Source organism: Chlamydotis macqueenii, chromosome 1 (genome assembly GCF_036417535.1).
Source record: "Chlamydotis macqueenii isolate bChlMac1 chromosome 1, bChlMac1.mat, whole genome shotgun sequence".
Taxonomy (NCBI): Eukaryota; Metazoa; Chordata; class Aves; order Otidiformes; family Otididae; genus Chlamydotis; species Chlamydotis macqueenii.
In genome coordinates, this window is record NC_141556.1 from 132,321,884 (window position 1) to 132,347,403 (window position 25,520).

General features: G+C 38.5%; 1 protein-coding gene across 3 annotated transcripts in view; it reads left to right on the forward strand.

Annotated features, from left to right (window-relative positions):
• SH3KBP1 (SH3 domain containing kinase binding protein 1) overlaps nt 1-25,520 on the forward strand; it is a 239,903-nt gene that overhangs the window by 135,954 nt on the left and 78,429 nt on the right. For 2 of the 3 annotated variants that reach the window (XM_086767422.1, XM_086767439.1), the window contains exons 6-7: nt 1,382-1,456; nt 11,584-11,780. In XM_086767422.1, the coding sequence (XP_086623548.1) occupies nt 1,382-1,456; nt 11,584-11,780 (272 nt within the window). The remainder of the gene's footprint in view (nt 1-1,381; nt 1,457-11,583; nt 11,781-25,520) is intronic. The other variant, XM_086767432.1, reaches the window with a different exon arrangement.

Consider the following 25,520-nt stretch of genomic DNA (forward strand, 5'->3'; position numbering starts at 1 on the left):
GTCAGGCAACCTCCTGTATTTTGAGTTCTTAAAACTTCAGATGTCCATTACAGTCTCTCTGTCTCTCCTCAAAGTCAGGAAGCTTAACAACTTCTTAATTGTTGTTTGACTGTTTTAACAGCATTCTTTTAATGGTATTTTGTAAAAACAAGGTGGGAAGATGGACATGTGGCTTTTTTGCTTCCTCATTAAAAATAAGGCAAGGAAAAAAAACCTACTGTTAATTAAACTGCAAGAACAAAACAAAGAAACAGCTTTTTACAATACATAAATGAGCATGGTTTTTTATTTTCTGAAAGTCGAACTGAATGAGATGCAGGGGAAAAAAAGATACATGTTTTTGGTACCATATAATGTCTATTTCACTATAAAATTTTACTGTAGATAGTAATTTTTATGATGGTATACCTAGGTGAGATTGGCAACAAGCTGACATTGGTATATTCTTGGGCTTGCCTGGGTACCTTGGTTTGTAAAAAAACCAACACAAAGCCCACCTCAGGTTCTCATGCCTTTACTTTCATTTATTCATCATAAATGTCAAAGCATGAGTTATCTTGCTATCAAAGAAAAAACTCCAAGAAATTAATGATTTTTTAAATAAAAATGTTATCCTGAAGATCTAAGATGGGAAGTGGGATTTTTTTGCAGGTTTTTAAAAAATTGCTTTAATTTTTAATTTTAGTATTTTGTTTTTGTTAATGTGTGCCAAGTCAAAACCCCTGATTAAGCTATTGGCTGAAAAACTGATTTATTCAGGTTTTAGTGTTCTGCCCCTTCAACTAAGCATTGTTTAAGATCAGTTCTCATGTCCAAAACATTTCTAATAAGTCATCTTGGAAAGATGCAATATTTCTGATGCTCACAGGATCCTGGTATATTAAAGAAATGTGAGTATTTCAGTGCCATGTTTGGATGTCAGCTGTGTTTGTTCAAGTGCACTAGATCTGCATCAGGAGTGTTGAGCCACTGTGGGTACATCATTGCAGTAATAATTTTTTTCAGGCTTCCCCTGTGCTCCATGAGGAGGCTGAATAAGAGAGACAAATAATTTCTTTTGCAGTTCTCACAACTTGATGGACAACAGACAAAAACCTAAGAAAAAAATATGTTCTGTTGGACATTGTAAAGAACAGCTTTAGCAAAATCATGAGATTCTTTTATCTGACATACATGCAGTAAGAATATTTTAACTTCATGTACAATCAGATACCTTTGTTAATATTCTCGTTGTTTTGCTAATGAGGCTTTCAAAATGTTAGTGACTGAAAATACAGATTAAAACCTCTTCCTCTCCCTTCCTTTTACCATCATTCGATCTCTTCACCCCCACCCTGCCCCTTCTCTTTTTTTCCTCTTTCCTTCTCTTTCCTGCTGTCAGGAAAATCTGCCTTTGAAGGGACATTTCTGTACAGAGTGGCACCGGCAAAGATTGACAGCTACAGACGCTATAACAGTGAGTGTGTTTCAAAATCAACAAGCAATAGCTTTAGTCCTCAGTACTTGTTTGATTTATCTACACCCGTAAAATGTGCCACTGCTACTCACTTACGGCTACTCTCCATGCATATATTTGTTTGTAAGCTAAAGTCAGTTTGCTGCTGATGAGCTGCCCAGCCTTAATGCAATGAGAATGCACTCATCCTTTCTGTGCATGTGTATGTTATATGTCCATATAATGAATGTGTGTAAGCCTATGATAATGGGTCTCAACTATGGATTGAAATTAAGACCACTTAATCCCATCATTTTTGCCACGTGAAACTTGAAGACTGTTGATAATAACTACAAGTCTTTGAATTAAAAATATGCTTTGCTTTTCTTGAAGAACATGTGGGGTTTGGTTTGGTTGGTTTTGGGGTTGGTTGGTTTGTTTGGGTTTTGTTTTTTTTTAATTAAATGCATGCTCTTCATTTGGCTTTCTGTCTTTGACAGCTATTACTTACAGCATTTTGGTTGATATGTTTTTTTCTACCAAGGAGGGTAAAAGATAAAATGCTACTTCCATTTCATGTTCAGGTTTTTGCCTTCAGCGTTTTGGAAGCAGGGAACATGCTGCTTTTCATATGTTTTTACTACCCTGTTAATATAGAAGAGAGAATGGTGACATCAGATGCAAGAGAGAGGAAGCAAGGAAGACAGAAATCTGTCCTTCCACCTGCTTCCTCATCGAGAAATCTTATCAGTGAGAGATCCTACTGAGTCACATTCAGTGTGACTAAGTACAAAGTGTTCAGTCCTGTCCTCCGGTGAACAGGATGTTTTGCTAACTTTGGCATCTGCTTTTGTCCCAGACAGCTTTCTCTTCAGAAGATCCAAGCTGTGCTGCCCTTCTTCCTCCTTTCTGGGTGGGAGTGTTTGCTGTCCTACCTCTGAGGACTTCTGTCATATGCATGTTCACAGCAAAGGATGAAGCAGTTGAAATGGAAGTCTTCTATTCTGATAACTTGTACTTAACACTTTCTTTTTTTACACAAAAACTGATCCTTTTTTAAACAAAAATCTTTGTGGAGATGTGCAGCTCCGAGTGTCTCCTTATGGAGGATTATCTCCCTGTCTACCAGAATTAATCTCTTTCTGCAACTCTTCTCAAGCTTCCAACAAGTTCTTGCTCTGGCTGGAGCAGACCGTGTGGCTGGTGGTCTTCACATTTTTCTGCCGCTTCTCACCTTATAGTCTTCATGACTACTTATGTGTCACTCAAATTGCATGCTTCTTGCAGAGTTCTTAGACCATCGTGTCCTCAAATCCATCTATCTGATGAGCATAATAAGGATTTATGAAGTAAATCTCCAGTACGCTTGACTTCTGACTTTAAGATCTAGATTCAAATCAGATGCAAGGTCTGCCTTTGGAGCTTTAATTTCACAACATTAATATTTCTGGGCAGTGTTGCCCTGAGAGTTTTCCAGAAACCTGCTCTCTGTGCCCAGCCTGCCTTTCATTAAGTATCAAATGGTCATTCCTCCTTTCTTGAGTCATTTAGGGTGAGCCTAAGTGAAGTCAGGAAGAGTACAGTCACCTTTCCAGTTGTGCTACAGCTCTGTATTTAGTTCTCGTTGTTAATAATACTGGCCCGTGGTCATGCCGTGCCACAGAACATAAATTTCATCAGACTGATTTCACGGAGTGCAAGATTGGATGGGTATCTGCAGGTATGGTTGATAACCAGCTGCAAGAAGACAGCTTAACCCACAGTAGATTGTCTCATGTTGCTTTGGGCAAACACCTATCTAAAATTTGTTTTTAAAGCTAACTGAAGACGTTTTGTTTAATACTATCTTCCTTGGCATTCAGTTGAGACTTGTATGGTTTTTTTCATGCTGCAGAGGTACTTTGCTTTCTCTGTAAAGCTTCATCTCAGAAGGCCAGATGTCCAGCTACATTTGTGTCCTATTTGTTGCTTAGTGGATTGGAATTGGGACTGAAATAGGCAGTACGCAACATCAAGTCATCTGGGAAAGTTTGAAACAAAATGAGAGTTGGCATTGTTGATGATATCAGACCTGTTATCTCCTAAACTAACACACAAAAAGAAGGGTTTATTATTTTTCCTACTACATCTGTTGGCAGCTCATTTCCCGCATACTGATGTTCTTCCTGAGCAGGCCTACTTATGGTATGGCCAGCTCCTTCCATTTTGTATCTGATCTGTGGTCCTTATTTTTAGGCAAATATCCATGTGCTTACGTCAACAGTGAAAACCATTTAGAGGCATTCCACATAATTGTCTTTGGTTAGGGATGTCTGTTTTAAACAACTCACAGCTGCTCTAATTTCAGCTTTGATTTCTCCATAAGTGAAGTTCGAGTGAGTTCATAGCTTTAGATGAGTTATGCCTAAAGGGTGCTTGGATTCACCTGTATTGCATTGCATGAAGCATTGCTCAACTTTTGAAGCAAGCTTAGAGCTTTTACTTTACAAACGTATGCTTAGTGCTAACTTTTTTTCTTTTGAAAGCCATTTTGCAACTGCTGTGTTTAAAAGAAAGTTTCTTAGTTAACCAAGGCCTGTAATAGCTAAATGCTGTTGAATTAGTGTGTAGCTGCTTCTAGAGATACCTTCTGCTGAAATATGCAATATTATCTCCTGCATAAACACCCAGCCTTGCCTCCATGTGCTGACATGGCTTTTTTGGTCATTAGGTATGCCAGGCTCTGCTCAGCAATAATTCCAACTCCTTTGGCATTCTGCTCATCAACCTGCTGTCAGAAAATCTTTGCTACTGCATCTGCTGGGTGAAGAGGGACACACAGCAACAAAAAACTACTTACTTGTTTTGTTGATCACAGGCCCTCTTTTGTCTCATCCTGCAACTTTGCTGCACCTCCACAAAAAATGCTTCTTGGATTTCTATTTTTTAAATTTTTACTGATTAATTTCTCTTTCTTCCTTCGCTTTCTTTTTCTTTGAAGATGCTATAACTGAGGAACAGGGCAGATACAATGCTTGATTTGACAAATATTTGCCTCTCTTTCCTTATATGTGGCTCCACATTGCTGTCAGTAATAGATATTAGATATAATGGAAGAAGATGAGACAGGATCGTTGAAACAAAAATATTCGTGAGTAACTTTAATTGTGTTTTCTATTGCTCCACCAGTTTTTTCTTCTTTTTTTTTTTTTCTTTTAATCCTCCTACTAACTCTTGAGGAAGTATGGCTGGTCAGAATTGAAAGAAATCAATATGATTGATGTATTGATGATGTTATTAACCCCATTTAAGAGTGTCTGAATGAGAAACCCAAATGTGGATTTTAACAGTTCTAAAGAGATGACCGTTACAATTTTTTGTCTCACCTCAGCTTCTTATAACTTGCTTCCGAAGAAGAACATGTATTAAATAGACAGCTGCTACAATGAAAAATAACATCTGCAAAAGAACAATGCTTAAATTGGGCGTGGGGAATTTTTATGATTAAAAATAAGCATCTTGTTTTCTGGAGAACAAATGTACATACAGTGAGCGATTGGGGCTGGTGGGTGGAAGAATTACGTTGACTGGGGTGAAACACATTAAATCCTTCCCTTGATTCGGACTCCCACTAGCAAGTGGATTTCCATGAGTCTCACAAAAGACTGCTTTTTGGTGAGTGGCAGGTAAAGAATCTTTCGGCTGGTTGCTTAGCCGACCTTTCATGTGTAATAGCATGTTCCTGTAATTGGTGAGAACAAGAGTGGTGAAAAAATAGTTCCAAAATGAAGAAGATGGTGGTACAGTTGTAGAGCTCCTGAATGAATGTTTCTATTCACTCTTACAGTACTTGGGGAAGTGGCTGGGGATGAGGTGAAGCCACCAACTTCCGTATTGATGGCTCTGTGTTCATGCTGCAGAGGATGCTTGCGCTGCGTTGCTCTTAATGCATGCTGCTCTGTGGTGCTGGACACCGCTCCCCTTTTCCCTGCATGATTTCTTGTGCAAGCCTGACAATCTTGAGGCTGTTTCTTATGTGGCAAGAGCCGTTGTGCTAAAGAAAACCAACATGCTGAAAGGAAATGACAAAATGTTTAGATTACATGGTTATATTTCTTCAAGGAATGTAACTGAGAATAACAAATAATGACTAATACTGAGATAGTCTGCCTCAGCCATTTATACGCGTATAACCACTCTTTGTAAAGAAGCGTAACTTTGTTTTCTGGAAGCGTGAATTTATTAACCTTTAAGCTATGAAGAATCCACATGGCTGTGTTCTACAGTGATATTTAAAATCAAACTGGTTTTGATTTTTTATGATACTTTGGAATGATGTTGGGGATGGCTTCAACAAAGTACAGGACTTTAATGGAACACAAGCTCAAGATAAATATCTCATAGTATGTGAGTGTTTGTTCTGTCTTCACCAGTATGTGAGGAAAAGGAAGAAGGACAGCTCCTATCTTATCTGCTGCAATTATCATGTATAACTTCATCTTCTTTGTCATTCAGATTGGTCATTCGGGCGTTCCACACTGTCATTCTTTAAATAGAAGGAAAGGACATATTTCCCCTCGCCTTCCTTCCCTTCCGTAAAAGGCAAAAATGCCAATAAGCTCTGTTTACACAGTTCTTTGTTATATTAAACGCAGTTGACAGCGTTTCTCTCTGGCTGCCAGACCAAATCAGGAGATCTTTTGCATCGTCTCAGGTGTGTACTTCTGAACAGTTGACCTTTACATCACTTAACCAAGCTAGCCTGAGAAGTGCTTATAGGGCCAGAGCATCGTTGGCTTATACATCGACAGAGTGGTCCATCCCTTGCACAGTGCCATAAATTGTCTGCAGAGAGAACAATCTAGAATAAGCTAAATAACAGCTCAAAATAGGAAGCTCTGTAAAGCTCACAATGTATTACCCTTTTTTTCCTGCCATTTTAAGATACTTAGAAACAATTCATTTCCTGCTTTGAATGGAGTTAATTTTATCGCAGCTGTTTATTTTTGTTTTAACAGCTTTAGTTTACATAGCCCTTTATCATCCCTAAATATCTTTCTGATTTAGAATCTTGGTTTGATGCCAATGCAGCTCTGGGGCTGTTGGTGAATTAAGTCTGATGTTGTGGGCTCCTTTTAATAATCCCTGTTTGAGCTAATTTGTTTTGGTACATTTCAGAATGTTGCTTTCCAAAGACCTGTAACTGGCATAGCCAGAGTGTGGTGTGTTTGAAATGTCTTGAGAAAAATAATCTCTCTTATATACCCGTAGAGGAAAAACTGTGTGTAAAGTGCGAAATTCCCCCAGACAGTGTTGTGAGAATTTAATCCTCATGAATACTAAATTATCTTGCATTTGTAAGGAGCGTGAAGCAACACAGAATAGTAGAGCTTTGAGTGTTTTTAAATAGCCATATGTCAGTAGTCCCATATCTTGTTCCAGCCAAAAGTTGGGAATGGTTGACTCTTGGGAGTTTTAACTTCTTGCTGCTGGAGCTGCCCTTGTTTAGACTTCAACTAGCTTACTGTAAAAGTGCACCCAATGCTCAGATTTGAGCTCTATCTTGTAGTGCTGCAGAAGATTCAGCCGGAATAAATGTAGGTAAAAGAATAGTGTCTTTGCTTATAGGGCCAGAAGTGTGAAGTGACACCCCTAAAATACTTACGGCCAGAGAAATGTTAAAGACCTGAAAAATTTTCCTACTATTAGGACTGTTATGATAGTAGGCATGTTAGTGAGCACCTTGCTGATTGTTGTGTTCTTAGCTTGTCAGCTCTCCAAATGCTGACAGTGAGCTGACAGTTTCTAGAAAAGTAGCTGTTAAAAAAACCAAAAAGATAGTGAGAGGTCTGACTACTGTAGCTTTTATCCTATCCTGGCTATATTTGAAATATTTAATAACTAGACTTAAAAGAAAAGCAAGATGTGCTTAGTGTTTCTGAGGATAGCTGATAGCAGTTTGCTGAGCTGCTGGCCTTACCTTAGTGCTTAAGTTTGTAGCTCCACCACAGCTGTTGCAGGCTGCATGGTTGTGTTGGTCAGCAGCTGAAATGCTCTCCAGTTTTAATGCCCATTTAGCAACCTGACCTCCCTGCTAACTGTAGCTCATCTTGCAGAAAATTTCATCTTTAAAATTCATAATCTGACAGTCTAGGTCACTCAGGTTCCTGCTTAGTTCCCAGCTGTATCCATGGGCTACATTTGTCTTTTGGGGAAACTGCCAGCTCTGTTCTCCTACTAAGCTGTTTGCAGTAGTGGCGAAAAAGGCCATGAAAAGCTGAAAGAGAAAAAAAGAGAGTGGTTGGAAGAGGGACGTTTTTCCATTTTTAGGAGGGATCACCTCAGCCATCAGCCATTCCTTTCTTTTCTAGACAGAGCTGGAAAGGTCAGTGCAGCCTCACTTGGCAGGATTGCTCAGAGAGAATTGTTGATGTGTATATGCTGAGATATATAGAGAGAGATGTATATAAAAATGAATAACCAAATGAAAAAATAAATAAGAGGAGAGAATTTGTCAGGCAAGGGTGGACATAGTGTTGCAGATCCTTGCTTGCAATTCCTTTATCTGTGCAAATCAGAGGTGAATATCTCATGTACCTTGAGAGGAAGATAAGGGAGTCTCCCTAGCATGTCTTTAAGAGTAGGAGCATGTTAGATTATTTTCTGCAGGACTGTTCTGTACTTAAACAGTGCATTATTTTTTCTTAATGTTACTGCAGATCTTAATTTTATCTAATTTGTTCTCAGTTTCCCCTGCATATAGTCCTCCTCTTCTGTCACCTTTGCTCTTGCTCTCAACCATGAAGTGATAAGAGCCAAGAGCAGACTAGTTCTTGGAAAAGCTAGGGCTTTCATTCTTACTTATTTATTTATTTAAGTCCAGAGGGCTCCTCAGTTTGTGTCAGTCAAAAAATAGTAATTTATGACATTTTCCCAGTTGATCAGGAAGAATTCATTTGACTTTGAAGGAGCTTTGTAAGGCTAGCCTCTGTATCCAGCCATTCAAATGCAGATTAGATGGACAGGCATCACTTTAGTCCATTCTTTCATCACTTAAAAAAAAAAAAAAAGAGAGAATGCTGTTATTTCCTATCTTGCTTTCATTATGAGGACTGTCTACTGAGACAAAGCTCCGTGGCAGCATAGAGAATGAAGTTACTGTTGGATTATCAAGCACAGATGCATGATGCTAGGGAAGTCTGTTGTAAGCCTGAGGTGAGGTTTCTGATACAAGGTGTATGTCTCATCATAAAAGAATGGTCATAAAAGATTAAGATGTCATAATAAAAAACAAGTGATGTCTCAGAAACAAAAGCCTAGTTCTTATTGAAGCCCCTTGAGTTTTCTGATCTCTTTCATGCAGGCTTGAAAGATCTGGAAGTCCACGTGAGACCTGTTGAGTAATTCCCGTAATTACTTCCATATTTTACTTCCATCCACTGGCCAAGGTCCAGGTCCTCTTCTCCCACGATTAGTGATGCAGAAAACCTATTTTAAATATTTATTTTAAAGATGGCCTTTCTGTTCATTTCAGGGAGTGACTAAGAGTGGTCACAGATTCTGTCAGTTAAAATCCAGGTCCTTGTGGAGGGAGGTCTCTGCACTGCTCCTTTCCTCCATCACAGAGTAGTTTGAGGATATTTTGGCAAGGATGAAAGATTTATACCCCTGTGGCTTAGTTGATATACCTTTGCATCTCTGGGAGTCTCTGCATTGTGGAATGACTCTGCTACAGATAACCGCTCCCCTCTCACCAACCACAGCACAGAGCTGGATCACTGTGAATACTTGAATTCCCTGGTTATTGCTTTTATGAGCTCTGGAAGAGAAGGAGCACACAGAATTTACTTTACTAATTGCAGGAATACTACCATTCTAACTACCATAATAAATTAATAAAACCAGATTTGAAGTTTTCCTCCAGGCCCTTCTTGGGAAAATAAAAATGTCCAAGTAAAAGACATCAATACGCTTGCATATTTGAGAAAAGAATTGTAATATTATTATTTAGTATTCTTTTAAATTCCAATCCTGTGCAGCTTATGGAGCAAATAACTTGTTCAGTGCTATTTAAATTGAATGCTTGAAGAAACAGAAGTGTTGCTTAGTTCAACAGGCAGAGGTAGCAGCCGCTCAGGAGGCAAGAGGGCCTAAGCATTTTGCTTAGTGTTTAGTCTTTTTGTTTGTTTCTAATTGGGAACTTTCTCTAATTCCACATTCATACTGCTTTCATGTTTTGGATACAGAAAGGCTCAGAGCAGCATGTGATGACTTTTCTGCTTAACAGTTTTGCTAAAAATCCTAGTGTGACATGTGAGTCCTGATTTCATTTCCTAGCGGCACCCTGATGTTGAAACCAATTTAAGAGATGAGCCCCTTGCATCCTGGATCGTGAAGTTGTGCCTGTAGGCCTCAGGACTTGCACTGGTTTCTGTGATTCATCAAAGAAGCTTAAAGTAGCTCTTAAAGAAGATGCTGTGTTTTACCGGGTAGTCATGTTGCTAAATGGTGAATTGCCAGGAAGTCAAGAAGTCCATCCTCAAAACAAGTCGCTGCTCACCCATGTGGCAGCAAGTTGTTAGATGAAGACTGTCTCTGTGTAAAAACCAAAGGCATCACTTGAGTTGAGGAGGCAAAAGCAAGAGATTCAATTGTTAATACTAAAAATTTTATTAATAGACATTTTTGTTGACTTCAAAATATTTTTTCTTCAGGTAATTCCTCTATTTGGTTTTGAAGGGTTGTTTTAGTGTAGGCTGGAAATGATATTCAGATGCTTTCAGCTCAGGAGCACTGTTTAATTCTGTTTCATTTCTCACATCAGAGAATTGGAGAAACTGAGGCATTACAAATATTTTATAAAACTTGCCCCATGCTCCACAACTTGCAACCCTTTTATAGGAATTCAGCAGACTTTGCCTGATCTTAGTGCCATTTTTTTCCTTTTGGCAGAAATACAGATAATTTTGGCGTAACATTATTTGCTTACCAAAGGGAAGAGGGAAGGAGATTTGTATGTAATTAGGTGTCTAGATTTTAAAGGAGAATCTTTCTTCTTTACTGGCAGCCTCTCATAATAAAATCCATTGCAGTCACTTTGTGGACCTTGATATAAAAATAATTAAGAAGATAAGCTTACTTGAAATTTTTCTTTCTTTGACTTGTAAGATCCATGTTTGTGGCATCATTAATGCTTGTGAGGGGAATATGAGGATTTTTGTTATTATTAGGTAGAATTAGTGCTGTAGTAGCAGCAATTGGCTGTAGTTTTCCTGGAAACATAGTTAAGTCAATCTGTAACGTAGGAGGGAAGATTTAAAGGATCTGTGCGACTGTTTCAATTGGAGGAAACTTCAGTGGGTCACTTTTGCTGCCAGTGACTGTTTGGTGTGATTCTGCACTGTTCTGTAAAGTGGCTGAACCATCACCATCTTGCATCTGTGGCCTCTGCTATTCAAACAGCAGCTGTTTTCACATAAGTGCAGATAATTTTTCCTGTTCACTGAGAGAAGTAATGCAAATCAGAATGTCAATTTTGATTTATTATATTCCTAGAGGATAGTGTGCATGGGTGCTTTTCTTATGAGGCTGTCTATGGTGCAGAGAGATTTAATTTTCAGCAGGGAACGTATTATGCAGCTTATTTGCAAATTTGTTTGAACAGCTCTCAGCTCTATATTTCCCAGTTAGGTAATAGAACTTTAGATACTAATTGCATAATTGGCTTGCTGAGTCACACAGATTTAAGGTACAGCGTACCTGGTCTGACTGCTTGTTAGCTTTAAGTGCCTTTATACAGTAGCTGCCCTACAACTGAATTTTACTCTTTCATTTATTGAGTTATCTTCCAAATAGTTTTTGTCTGAGGAAGAAGGATTTTATTGGTACTCAAGGAATGGCCATCTTCATTCATGAAGTTTTGATGCTGAAATATGCATGTTTTGTGGATTGGTGTCAGTTCTAACTGGTACACCAATGTGATGAAATAAAGTGATTTTTAAAATTAAAAAAAATCTGCGCATGGCACAGAGAGCATCTCCTCTAGCTGTTTCTTGTGGTTTCATTTTCCTTTGAAGGATGGTGGGAGGGATCCTTTTCCAGTCACAATCTCTTTTGAAAATAGTGAGCTTTACACCTAAGATTCCTTCTTTCATCCCTCCATTTCACAGGCCTAAAAGATGCTACAGGCTCTGAGAGTGACGGTGGCGACTCTTGCAGCACAAAATCTGAAGGAGCCAATGGAGGCACGACAATCCAACCCAAAAAGGTTAAAGGTGTTGGCTTTGGAGATATCTTCAAAGACAAACCTATAAAGCTACGACCAAGGTCAATAGAAGTTGAAAATGACTTTCTCCCAGTAGATAAGGTACGTGCCATTTCTTAATTCTTTCTTGGTGTTAGTGTAAAGAAGTTTTCATCCTGAAGTTCTAAATTTTGTCTCTGGCCAGAATTTGAAGCTTTATGGTCTTTATTTCCTAATCTTTCTGTGGGCAAGATTCTACTTTTTTTTTTTTCCTTTTGCCGCACACCAGAAAGTGAATTCCAGTAAGGTTAGCTGCCTGCAAGAACTTTAAAAAGTTGCTTAAAAAATTACTCCTTTGTTTGTACCTTCATCTGTTTAATTGACCTTTTTTTCCTAGGAAAATACTAGCCTGGAGAGGCTTTTCAGATTTTCAGTTACTCACATTATGGTAAAAAAATTTTTGCTAATTCTTATATAAACTAAGAGGGAGATATTGTCATTGTGCCATCAATTTGCTTAAAAAAAAAAAAAAGGAAGCTTTAGCATATATCTGGATACCTCAACTTAGTAATGGATTTGTTAATTTAAAGGATGCTTTCAGAAATCACGTATCTATGTTTAAAGGGATTAGTAAAACAGAAAGCATGTTTTTTGATGAGTTTGTTCTATGTGACATAAAAGGAAAGTCCTGAGATTAACACTTGGAGAAAAAAATTACTTTCTGACAAATTGAAACAGACCAGCTTTCTAAAGAGCACTCTTTGTTCCAAAGCCTCCAGAACTGTCACTAAGTAAATTAGAAATAGAGTCAGACTAGAAAGCAAGATGAGATGTTTCTAATAAACTGGAAGAGGCAAACTTTTTTTTTTTTTTTTTTAAAAAAAAGGAATTTATCACTCTTAAGGTATGTTCATTAGGGGAACAAACAAAAAAAAGTGTGTTGTTTCCCGATGAGTTAACAACTAAAGAAAAATCTGTGAAATCCTTTGTTTAAGTGAACGGGTTTGCATAGTGTTATGATACGCTGAGAAGTGTTAGGAAGCTTCCACAGCCTGGGGTTCTACTGTGGGCATAGTTAAGTGATGCATTTTCTTTAACTCCAGGGTGATTTTAAGAAGCTTCTGGACAGCTGCTCTTGTTCCCTGGTGCAGCAGCTTCTCACCTTTTGAGTAGCACTTGTCCAGTTGTCTGTAGAGCTAGGCACTACAAGAATTACATCTTTTGGCCCACAAAGCTCTTGTACTTTAACCTAGATCATTTCAGTGATCTGATTTGTAGCACAGCACCTACCCCCACATCCACCCTGCCTTATAGTGGTACAGGAGAAGGGGAGATGCTGCAGAGGCATGGTAGGATCTTCTTAAGTTATGCTGAGGGAGGTTTGGTTAATATTTTACAGGAGACTGCAATGTCCATTCTGTATAAGGAGGGTAGTGAAGAGCTGGGATAATCTCAGTAGAGGAAAAACCTAGATTGAATTACTCCTTGACCATTGCTGACTTCTTCAAAGCCTGCGTGGTACCCTGTTTGCCTTCTGTTTCTGAGTGGGCTTTTTAACTGGTGGGTGGGGCTTTGTTAATGTGCAGGGCTGGGAGCAGCTGGGCTGTATTCCAATGGCACCTCATGAAAGAAGCCCCCCCTGAGGTACAAGATAGGGACAGGTCAGGCCTGGTGGTCTTAACTGCATACTAGCTAGTGAACCTCTGTCCTGCTGGATTCAGGGAGTGGAGTAGAGAGCAGTAAAGTCAGCTTAGCATGGTGCCATCAAGGTGTCTTTCTGTGGCATGGTTTATTTGTGACCCTGACCAGCTGACAGTGTTTGAGGTGCAGCTGGGCTTTATGAAAGCTTTGTAGGTGTGCTGAAAAAGAATTTTACCAGAACATGAGCTTGGTTAATAACAGGTTTCTGTGAGGTTTTTTTTTGTTGTTTTGTTTTTTTTTTTTTTAACCCCATTTCAGAGGGTGGTTGTTTTTATAATTTGATGGCTGCCTGCAATCTTACAAGTACCTACAAGTCCAAGTCTTTCCTTACAACTCTCATGTAAGGAAAATTGCTTTGTATATAGGAAGCACTTGATAGCAAGCAGACTTAAACTCATGCGTGGCTGTACTTAAACCTTTTTATTTTTTGGACTCAGGATACAAACAGTCCTATAGCACTACAAAATGTGTATTTTAATAATGCAGTTCTACAACAGGTGAATTTTAAAGTATTCATTTCCTACATCCAAATACTTAAAAAAAAATACACAGTGTAGGAAGAAAATCACCCAAGATAAATACACTATTATAATTTACATTATAATAGCATTTATAATTGGTGTGTAACATAAGTGTTCACTAATAAGGTGATGCATATGGAATCATAGAATAGTTTGAGTTGGAAGAGACCTTTAAAGGCCATCTAGTCCAACCCCCCTGCAAGAAGCAAGGACATCTCCAACGAGATCAGGTTGCTCAGAGCCCCATCCAACCTGGCCTTGAATGTTTCCAGGGATGGGGCATCACCCACCTCTCTGGGCAACCTGTTCCAATGTTTCACCACCTTCACTGTAAAAAATGTGCTCCTTACATATAGTCCAAATCTGCCTCCTTTTTAATACATTTAAAATCATTACCCCTAGTCGTGTCACAACAGGCCCTTCTGAAGAGTCTCTCCCCATCTTTCTTGTAGGCCCCCTTGAGGTACTGGAAGGCTGCAGTAAGGTCTCCCTGGAGCCTCCTCTTCTCCAGGCTGAACAGCCCCAACTCTCTCAGCCTGTCCTCATAGGAGAGGTGCTCCAGCCCTCTGATCATCTTGTGGCCCTCCTCTGGACCTGCTCCAACAGGTCCATGTCCTTCTTATGTTGTGGGCTCCAGAACTGGACACAGTACTCCAGGTGGGGTCTCACCAGAGCAGAGTAGAGAGGAAGAATCGCTTCCCTCGACCTGCTGGCCTCGCTTCTTTTGATGCAGCCCAGGATGCAGTTGGCTTTCTGGGCTGCAAGCACTCAACAGAATTTAAGTTTTGCACAAAATTCAGTTCTCCTGAGTCTGATATAGGCAGATTAGAATTTACAAATTATAAGGCCCTGTTAATGCCACATAAAGGATTTCAAGTGTCTGCAGTTTACTATAATTGTACCTATCTCTAGAGTAGTGATTGTAAATGGGAATCAATTAAAATAAATTACATCTCCCTTGAGCTCTGGAGTCCCTTGTTTAATCTGAAGTGTTCACAGAGTGCTTAAGAAGTGGCCTTCGTTCCCTGAAGGGAAATCTTACTCCACTATATAATGAGAAGTCTTACCTTTGTTTTTCACAAAGAACAAATATTTGTGCAGCATAAGTCAATAGGTTTGTTACCCAGCCAAAAATTGAATATAGAATTTTCAGAAAATTTCTAAGATTTTCCGTCCTACCCGCAGACCCTTCTTCCTCTGTCTCCAGATTTCTTTTAAAGTTGGGAAATAATGGCTTCATTTTTGTAAACACAATCCATTATTTGTGTTTCAGGTGTGTAAGTAACTAAAAGCAACACTTCTTTGCTGTCATTGCTTTTTTCCTGTCTAGGGTCAGGATGGGTAACCTTCGAGCAGTGCCATTCAGAGGCTTCAGCAGTGTGGTCTTTGCCTACTCATAGCACCAAAATGTGATTCACTGACACAACATTTGGTTATGACTGCAGAACCTCCCCAGTATTTCTCTCCTGGCTGCAAGAAATTCCTTCCTCATCATTGCCATCTTCTTTGCCATTTAACAGTGGCCAAAAGCGAGAGAGTCCTGTGTTGTTGCCGTTCCAAGCAAGGCCATATTTAGCTTGAGAGCTCTGCAGACTGGATCAAAAGTGTTGCAATGTATGATGCAGAAGGCCAAATTGGTACCGACTGCCAAATCAGTACAAATTTTTCTCTAGCAATGTAGTTTTTAAAGGGATCTTTACCCTGATATATGCCTTGCTCATTTACAAGTAGTCTCAGTTTTTCAATAACTTGTAACCTTTTGACGATTTCCTCAATTTCTTCCTTTTTTTTTTTCTTCTTCTGAAATTTGGAGGCCCTGAAACTCTTTTGTTGCTTCTTCTTGATACAGTCATTGATGAAACATTTTTTATATTACTATAATGATACTGTTACTTTTTTTATTTAAAACATTTCCTAGCAGCTACTGATTTTTTTTTTTACGGCATTAATAAATTACTGTGAGAATTTTATAATGTGGGATTATTTAGAACAAGATAATTCCCATGGAAAATGTCAGACCCACTTACAGAATAATCAACAGGATCTCATTTTGTTGGCATTATCACTTTGTGTTCTAATATGTTTTCAATTTTATGAATCATAAGTTTAGGTCATATTTCATGCAGAGGTGATACAAATTATTGGAGTGTTAAGTTCAGAAGGCTTTTACACAAATATTGGCAGGATTATGGGGGCAGAAGGGATTGCTGCTAGCTGAGCAGAAGCAGATGCCATTAGGCTCTCTTGTAAATCGCCAGGCAGTTTGTTGTGCTCCAAGTGTTAGCCCAGTGGTAACAATGGAGGATATAGTGGCCCTTGTCTTCTAAGGTGATCAATAAGGCAAAACTGAGGATTTGCGTGAAACCCCATTGGTTTTATTGGTGTGCAGAATTCATTGCTTTGCTGTTCTTTGTTCTAAAAATCACAGAAGCAGATTATCCTAGGGAAGTTAATGATGCAGTTGTGGGAGTTTAATTTGAGCAGTGCCATCAGAGCTTTTTAAAAAAATAAAAGAATCAAACACTTATGTTTTGTATTCCTTTTCTTTGCCTGTTTGTGTTGATGACACAACCACTGGCAAGTGTGTAAGTAGAATCAGATTCCTAAGGCTTGGCTCTGTCAGATTCCCCTTAATGATAGGTGTAAGTGAACTAATTTACAGTGCTGCTTGTGACTGGAGAGATAGCTTGCTGACAGATTAGTTTTTAGAAATACAGTATGTGTATAGGCATGTTGTGTCTCCTGAGAAAATTCAGTGTAACACTATTAAAGTAGCACGAGTTTTATGGTGCTAAGAAATGCCCATTTGACATGTCCTCCTTCTGCTTATGCAGCGTCAAGACATTTAAACAGGTGTTTATGCTTATTTCTTTTTTCCTTTTTCATTTTGTGGTAGCTTAGCTAAAACTTCTGTTTCTAGGTTAGACTTTCTTCCAATATGATCTATATGTACTTCTGTTGTTCTAACAAGCTATCACTTTTTCCTCTCCTGTATCTAAAAATAAACCTCTGAAAGTATAGGAAAATTAATTCAACCAGTACATTCCTTAGTCTGACTTAACTGTATCGGGTTGGTCTGTCAGTTGAGGCTTCAACTGGAAATGCTAAAGGCCAGAATAGGTGAATATAAAATAAAAAGTACTTAATAGCAATTTTTATCTTTCTGAAAACTGCTCTTACTTCAGAAGAGACTATTGAGAGTATTTTTTACATTTTCCATTTGAGATGTATTTGTAGTTTTCTTCAGGCAAGACTTTCACAGTTGGCGAGCAGTGGTGAATTTGAGCAGAGCTAGATTTCATTAACAGCCTTTGATGAGGTCACATTAGCGCTTGCCAGAACTTCTTCTAAATTATATACTCAACCATCAAACTGGGGAATATTGCACCCACAGAAATTATTTCATATAAAGGGGGAGGCTGTCATGGCTCTAGATCCAGCAGTTGTTAAGATCTAGTTAACTGATGTTTAGGGATCCTTCTCACTGCAAAACACTGAATTTGTACAGAAATTTTTAATTCTGTATGTGTTTAGTACGTTTAGGAGAGGAGAAATGGAGAAGAATTAATGGAAGTAGGCACCAGAGCTATAAGGGCTAGAACCTTATGTCAGTTATTAAGTCTACCTGTCCTCTGTAATAAGACAGAAGTTTGTGAACTCTGAGCTGAATGCTTGCAAGGTCTGAGTTTCTATTTTGAGCCGGTGAGCAAGAGACCCAGAAACTGTGCTGAATGCATTGCCCTGACAGTCACATCTTTACCGTATCTGTTCTGTCAGTTCCTGGTTGCTTGTAGAAAACCTTTTTCCCCAGAATTTTCAGTTGTCATTTAAAAATAAGTCTTTGAGAGATGCAAGTTGGAGGTTACTCCTACCATTTCTGAGCTAGCTAATGACACGCCTGAGCTCTGCCAGCGCTGCCCAGCATCACTCATGGTGCGTGGCCTGTACTGGCTGTGCGTGCTGCACGTGTTGGTCTGCACTTGCCTCTGTATGGCGTGGCTTGCTGCTACTTACTTTTCCCCTCCAGTGCCTTTGGATATGCTTGCTCCCCTAGCAGAAATGTTGAAGCCAGAGTTCCAAATACTGAGATAATGAAAAAATGGAGGAGAGAAAAACTGCCTGGTACTGAATACAAACGCTATTAAAAACGCCTGCTGAGACAGAGAGTGTGCAAGGTATCAAGTGTGTGTAGCACTTTGCACTTGAAAGCATAGGTTTCTGGCTTTTGTTTATTCAGAGACAGCCGTTGGCGATGGCAGCAGCGGTCATGGCAAGCATCAGCAGTGTGTCAAACTGTGTAGGAATAGGGGGAAACACTCAGCTGTTCAAGCAGCTTTTGTGCTTTGCTGTGAAGTTGCTGTCTGCTGTAGTCTGGCATCCCCACCCTAATCATTTATTCTAGTGCCATCGTGGGAGGAAAGCTACAGGGGAAGCAGGACCTGACCCCTTCTGCAGTTGTGATGAGAGCAAGGCTGCCAGCAGCGCGATCCCGTTCTTCGCTGGTGTGACTTTCCATTCCTTGAGTTCAGTGTAGAAACAGGATTTGTGTATGTCTTTCCTTTTGAAAAAAAAATAGCACACACTTGCAAATGGTGGCTGATGTTCATGAGGCAGTATGGACATTATAAGTAAATATATATTCTGTAGAAGATTGTTACCCTTCTGGAGTAACTAACTCAGAGGAATAAGAAGGAAGGGTAGGGGAAATATGGTCGGCTTGTGAGATAAGGGACAGTCAAAAAGCAGCATGCCCTTTTGGGGAGGCTGACTCAAAGGAGGACTTGGTACCAAGGGAATAGAACGGGAAATGCAAAATTAAGTTTAAAGAGAGAAAGAAATTCGATAACCTTGGCTGGCAGTGAGTCTCTACTGAGTCACTGAACTGTGCTATGTGAGTGAAGAGTGACTCCTGATCTCCTGTATATTCCTGCCCTTCCCTGCTATCCCATGAAATATCTGTGCTTTCATGTTTTCTCAGTCTGGTTTGTAAAATGTTCAAGCTGCCTGGACAAAGTTGTCCAGGTATTGGTGACATGGACCATTGGCATGAGGAGGTTACCCACACAAAGGTTTCTGCTGCCTGTGACATTTTCTAGGCTTTTGTTTTTAATGAAGCAGCTATTGGACTCTTAATAAATACAAACTAGTTGTTGTGCATGCTACAAGACTTTATCTGTGTACTTTATGGAGAGAAGATTTGTCCATATGAAACACATCAAGCATATGCATGAAAACATTTTCAGCTTATGTTCCTGACTTGAGCTACTTGAAGAACATCTAAAAATAGAAGCAGAGTAGTGTAAGAAGTACTGATAGTACCAGAAGTTAGTCCTAAAAGCAATGTGGAAAATCTGGTTTATTCTCCTAGGGCACGGCACTGGGCTTCTGCCAGAAGGAGTTCTCCTGGAAGAGTGCTCTCTGGGAGGGAATACGCCTGGTTTTTCAGTCATAGTTTTGATTAGGAAATCTTAGAATGCTTCAATCTGAAAAACAGGATGTGTAGGTTTAAGCTAATGCAATTGTATTTCATAATAGGGAGACAATAAAAGTATATACATTGTAAGCAGCTCTGGATCAGCTGATGGTCACAGTAAATCTCTGAATTTCAGTTGTGTCTGTATGATTACCAAGCCTTATACCCCGACAAGCATTTTGAAAGAGGAGTTGTTAAAAACCGCAAAATGCTGTGCTTTAATAGTTAAAAATAAAGCTGATTTCCAGAGTTCCAGAGATATTTGATGGAGACATAAACTGAATTTCTGGGAAAGATTTGTCTTGTATTTCAACTCCAGTATGGAGAAAATGCTTCAGAAAGTAATAGTACTGACATGCAAGCTGGCTTTTTTTGCTGTCTGATTAGCTTCAAGAGAACTGTTTCATGAATTAATACAATATAGTATATCTAATAATAGCAGTAAAATCTATATAAGTAAAATCAAATTGATAAAAATTTATATAAAAAGGTATAAATTAATGTAATCAAGGCTTTAGGAATAAACAGTTTTTTAAACTGTGTCTTCGTGTTTCTAAGTAAAATGATTTTTTTTTTCCTTGCCTCACTTGGATTTTGTTCGATAACTGATTTTTAATTGCTACATTTGAGTTGTTAAGCTTTTTAAACTTTGAAAAGATTATTAAAAGCCTAATGAAATTACATTCGATGTTCTTAGCACACATGAACTTTGAAAATTAAAAGAACAAATACAGTTATACAAAAAAAATAAAATAACCTATCTGACTTTGGAAATGGCATAAATAACTTCAAAAAGACTGATGAACATAAACCAAACTGAATATAATCTGTTAAGTAAAATTTATACACTCATCTCTTTCTGTCTATTTAGCTTCATCAGTTTGTGGAATTTTTCTGAAATTATTTCCTTTTTTTAGTTTTGCCTACTTGAGGATTATTTTTAAAAAGTCATGCCTGATTGTAGTACTTATACTTTTATATACTCACAAATTGTATAAATTATAAATGTGTTAGAGAGAAGAATAATCAGGAATTCTGTGTTTTCTAGAACTGAAATTAATGACATATTGTAATATAACTTTAAAATAATTTGTGACTGGAAAACAGAAATCTTCAGGAAGGAGATTGCAGGCTCAGGAGGCCTTCAGACTTTCCTCTGAATCACTCCTGAACCTGTTCTGCAGTGTGGTGCAGGCACAGGGAGTGTTGCTGCAGGAGGTGTTGCCTTTTCTGTGAGCCATCATGTCTTCCTTATTTCCATTCTTTAAAATATCCTGATATTTTTTCTGGAGATTTGTACTTGCAGTGATAGTCCTACTCAGATCAGTCTTGATTTGCTTTCAGTATAAGGCCAGAGGGGATCTCGGAGATATCTAATCCAAGCCTCTCAACTGGATTAGAACCAAATATATATAAATAATCTCCAGGGGATGGCTGTTTTTTAAAAAAGCATCCAGTAAAGAAAATTTTGTCCTCCCTATGTTCTCATATTTCACTGTTGTAGCAGAAAATATATTGTAATGTCCTGGCTCTGCAAAATAACTTTTTTTCTTGTTCTTTTCTGTAGAAACTGTGTTGAACAATTTGTTATCCTCCCCTTTAAAGTCTACATACTGTCTAAGTTTGTAGTGGCCTTCCTTACAAGGTTCTTAAAACTAGAGAGAACCTTTTTTTTTTGCTTTTATCTTTTTAATATGTGAGTTCAGAGGCTTTTTTTCTTGTCCCATAATTGTGTTGACACTCCCGTGAGAATGCCTCTTTAGAGAATGGGCTGTGTACGTACAGGGAATGTGTTGAGTGTGCCTAAGTATGTCCATAGTAGATGCGTTTGTGTGTAAATGCTTACTGAATAGTATAGTAAGGTCAGATGGGAGTAAGATTGTATAGTATCTTGTGGCTTGCATAAATATAAATCTTTAATTTCTTCCAATTTATCTGAGAAGCCCATGATGTATTTCCCTCCCCTGCCCTTTTTCAGTAATTTTAAAGTTGAATGTTTGTGAGGGGGCAATATTAAAAATTTACAAGATTTTCATGGAACAGAGCATCATCTTAATGATGTTTCTGTTTCTTGATCATCTTTATTTAAAAAAAACAAAAGCCAAAAATGACATGATATTTCATCTTTTTTGGATGTTTAACAGAGAGACCAGTACACTCAGAATTCATCATAAGCTTGTTTTCCTGTAGAGTTATTTGCAAGACTTTCTGTTTGGGCTGTTCACAAAAAGTCTCTACATCCTCTCTCACATTGCCTTTCCTAGCCGGCGGTCTCAAGAAGCCAGGAGAGATTGAACTGGCTTAGGAAAGGAGAGGAAACTTCTCGCTGCAAGTGAGCAGAGGTAGGAAAAGCTCCAGATTTCCTGTGAAATAAACAAGTGGAACCTTTGTTTCCCTGGGATGGCCTGGAGCGTGAGTCAGTGTCAGGGCTGGGCTCCCGCTCTCGCTGAGCTGAGCTCATGCAAGGAAGGGGCAGGACTCCAGGGCTCTTCTTGGACACTTAGAGCTGCTGAAAGGCAGCTTGGCTTCACAATGGAAGAGGAGGTATTTCTTTTACAATTAGTTGGGTTTTTTTTTTTTCTGTGGCTGTTTAAAACTGTATCGCAATATATATTTTCTACAGAGCACAGGATTCAACTGCAGGGTTCTTTGGTTCTTCTGCACACTTTGTAAATGCTGGGTAGGTAAAAAGAAAAGAAGGAAAAAGAGTGCTGGGGATCCTGAAGTCCATTTCTGGGAGAGAGGACTGTATTAGAATAGGGGGTTACTTTTTGTGTGAAAATATATTCTGTCCTGGCTCTGTGTAGCTTAAGTTTTTTTCCTTTCAGATTGTTTAGCCATTAAACTTACACAGATGTTTTTTATTTCTATATGATTTGGTTTCAATTTTCTTACTCTAAAGAATAATGTAACTTTACAGTTAGACAAGACTAGTTGCACAGTCTTTAGGATGTGTTGCTCTTTCAAATGTTTGCTTAGTAAACAAAAATTCACCTCCCCTTTTTTTTCCTTCCCAAATGCACTAATAAAACTGCACTACTTCTTTTTGGCAGAAAAAAAAGAGGAGGAGCTTTACTAATTCCTCTTCTGAGTGAGGTGACATTTGGAGTCTTTTATACAAATGAGGAAAACTGATACGAATGATTTCTGGAGAAAATGATATTGGCATAATAAAATCTAAATGGAAATTATCCTTTCCTTCAAGAAACAGCAAGGAAAACTGGAGTCAACTGATGCTTGTAAAATTTTATAGAAAGCTGAATGGAGAGACACCAAGTAAACTGTTTAATGATTTGCAGATACTTTGGGGACTTTTAGTAGAAAAATGTAAATTTCTCTCAACTTTAACTTTTTACAGCTAAAGCCAGTAAGCTGTGTGCAGAAATGAAGCTACAAGTTTTCTGAGTTGCTTTTTCTCTTAAAATGTGCTGTGTGTCTTTCTTTTTTCTGCCTTAAAAAAAGAAAAGGAAAGAGGAAAGGAGCAGTGCAAAAGTATCATAGACCAGCCAGACACTCAGTAGGATGAAAAGTCTGTAGGCCAATTTCTAAAATGCCTTTTTAACTCTTTGTTGCATGTATTTTTATAGGAGGTCAGTGGCATTTTGTGTTTTTTAAATAGTTCTCAAATACTATAAGCATGAGCCTATATTATTACAGTTAGTTGACTAGGGGCTGCGTAAAAACTTCCCGATAAAAAGCAAGGAGGAGGAGAGAGGATTTAGCTGCTGGGGAGGAAGTCTTGATGCAACAGCAACTGGAAGTCAAGTAGGGGCTCTTGGTGCGGGCGTTCTTCTGGGCGCTGGGCTATTTGCCATGCACTGGCCACCCAAAGAGCGGTAGACCTCCCTATGTAGAGCTGATACTTTCTTCTGCAGCAGTCTCCGTACCTAAAGCACTTGCTGAAAAGAAAAGCTGAAACACATGGTATTAGTTATTTTTCATTTGTGTTTCAAGTTTCAGAGCTTCATTCAAAGGAAAAGAGATGAAATTCCAGTCACATGAAAGAGGACTGGATGGAGATGCTAATGCATTTTGCTTTGTCACTTGTTGCCCTGCCGTTTTCCCTGTAAGAGTTTAAAATTAAAATATCTCCCTGTTTTGCCTCAGTAACTTCTGTCCTGATCTCAGTGATACAAGGTGGGGGAAAAATACCCCACTAAAAATGAAAATTAAAGATAATCTGAGGAGAAAATAAGAAATGTAATGCCAAAATGGAAGGAGTATTTGCTAAGCACTATGTCTAGGACTACCTGCATGACAGTATGAGTTTAGTCTTTTTTTTTTTTAATAATTGAATTTGAAAACTCTAATTGAACAGCTACTTGGCAGTTTGTTGTCAGCATCATAAATTTCACGAAAGAGCAAAGAAATATTGTTGCTACTTACAAAACAAAGATACTAAGGAAGAGCCATTCCCTGCTTATTGTTTTCCTAGAGTTTTTTTTTTTTGAGGTGGGGAGAGATGAAAGTGGCTGCACTGCTTTCCTTACTACTGCAAAAGGAAGTGGAGATCCATGTATCAATTGTAAGGTTCATTAATTTTTCTAAAAGAGGGAGGTTTGATAGTAGTTTCTAAGCTGGATGGTACAATCTGGATCACGCTAGTTAGCAACTCTAATCTAGACAGGCACGGTTCTCCTGGGAGAGTAGGAAGGGATTTCATTCACTCAGTGCAGACTGACTAAAGGATTCTTCCTAGAGGAGATAGAAATTAAATGTGAGCTACAACCTGCAAATGGTAAAATTCCTGGTGAGGGATGCAAAGGGACATGATCTTTACATTTGTGTAAGCCACGGTCAGTAAAAGAGGAAAATAAAAAATAAATAAAGCGGGGAAGAAAGAAGACTTATCTGCTCCCAAAAATACTTACTTTCTTTACAAACGCACCTTCTAGCATTGTGAATCTGCAGCTTGATGAAGAAAGAAAATGAACTTGTTCATACGGCTCGTTTTGATGTGCACGCTTTCGGTGCTTTGAGATGAGGCAGCTGGGAGCATGCTGTGTGGGTTTCATTCTATATTAGCTTTTTTTTTTTTAATTTCATTTGCTAAAGTGTTTTTTACTCATCGGTGATTCTAATGTGTCTTGCTCCATTTGTTTCAGCAGCAGCTACATAATCTAAACTCTTACATTCGATTTCTCATCATTAACCTTTTAGGAAGGCAGATTTTTAGTTCATTAATGATTTGAAACTGACAGCGTCAAATGTCAGGATTCCAAATTTTACAGAAATATGTTATGAAGCATGCAAGTTAAGACACAATAGGTTTCTCTCCTGCCCAGCACATCAAGCCTATCAGTGGAGAAAAGCCTCTCCACTTCCCTCCCTGCCCATAGTTAGAAATTTTAAGAACTTGTCAAAATACCAAGTTACAAAGCTTTTGAGTCTGAACTCACCTGCTGGTGGAACAGGTTTAAGTGTGGAGAATAGTGATGTAAAAAGCAAAATGTGCACTCTTCTGCTCTCCAAGCTATCCAGAGTTTTAATGAAAATGACATTTCACTGTTCATACTCATTCATGTTTTTGTTCCTACCCCCTTTTCCATCCAAGAAGTTAAAACAAAAATTTTGCATTATATATTTTACCTCCTTATTTCTTTGATTATTATTTGAGATAGCACGTATTTCTCTGGTGACTTGCATAACGCTAATGAAGAGATTCTTCATCTGTGATTTGCAGACTGCTGGTGGTCTGCTAAGCACCCGGTAGTTTTAGTGCATAGATAGCTGGATGGAACATTTGGTGCTGGCTCAGGTCATTTCTTAACGGAGATCAACAGCTGGAAACAAGAACTAAAGTAATTTTCCATTTAAGCAGTTCTGAAATCACTGAAGGGATGTTTTGCAGTAGTAAATGGGAAGTTAGAAATCCGTGAAACAGTCTCTCTAATTAGATATCTTCCCCACTATGAAGATTTGAGACTCTCCTTTTAATAAAAAAAAAAAAAAAATTACATGAATGTGGAGGACATAAACAGTTACAGCTCAGCATAAACATCAGTATCATCGCTGAGGGAGCAGTGTGTATTTGTACGCTGAAATATTGAAATATTGTATGTCTGAAGACATCTTAAATCTATAGCACTTTCTCAGAGAAAATTGGAGACAGTTAAAGCCTTTTCAGACTGCTTGATAGAGTTGAATTTATTCAGGAGGTTGGTAAGT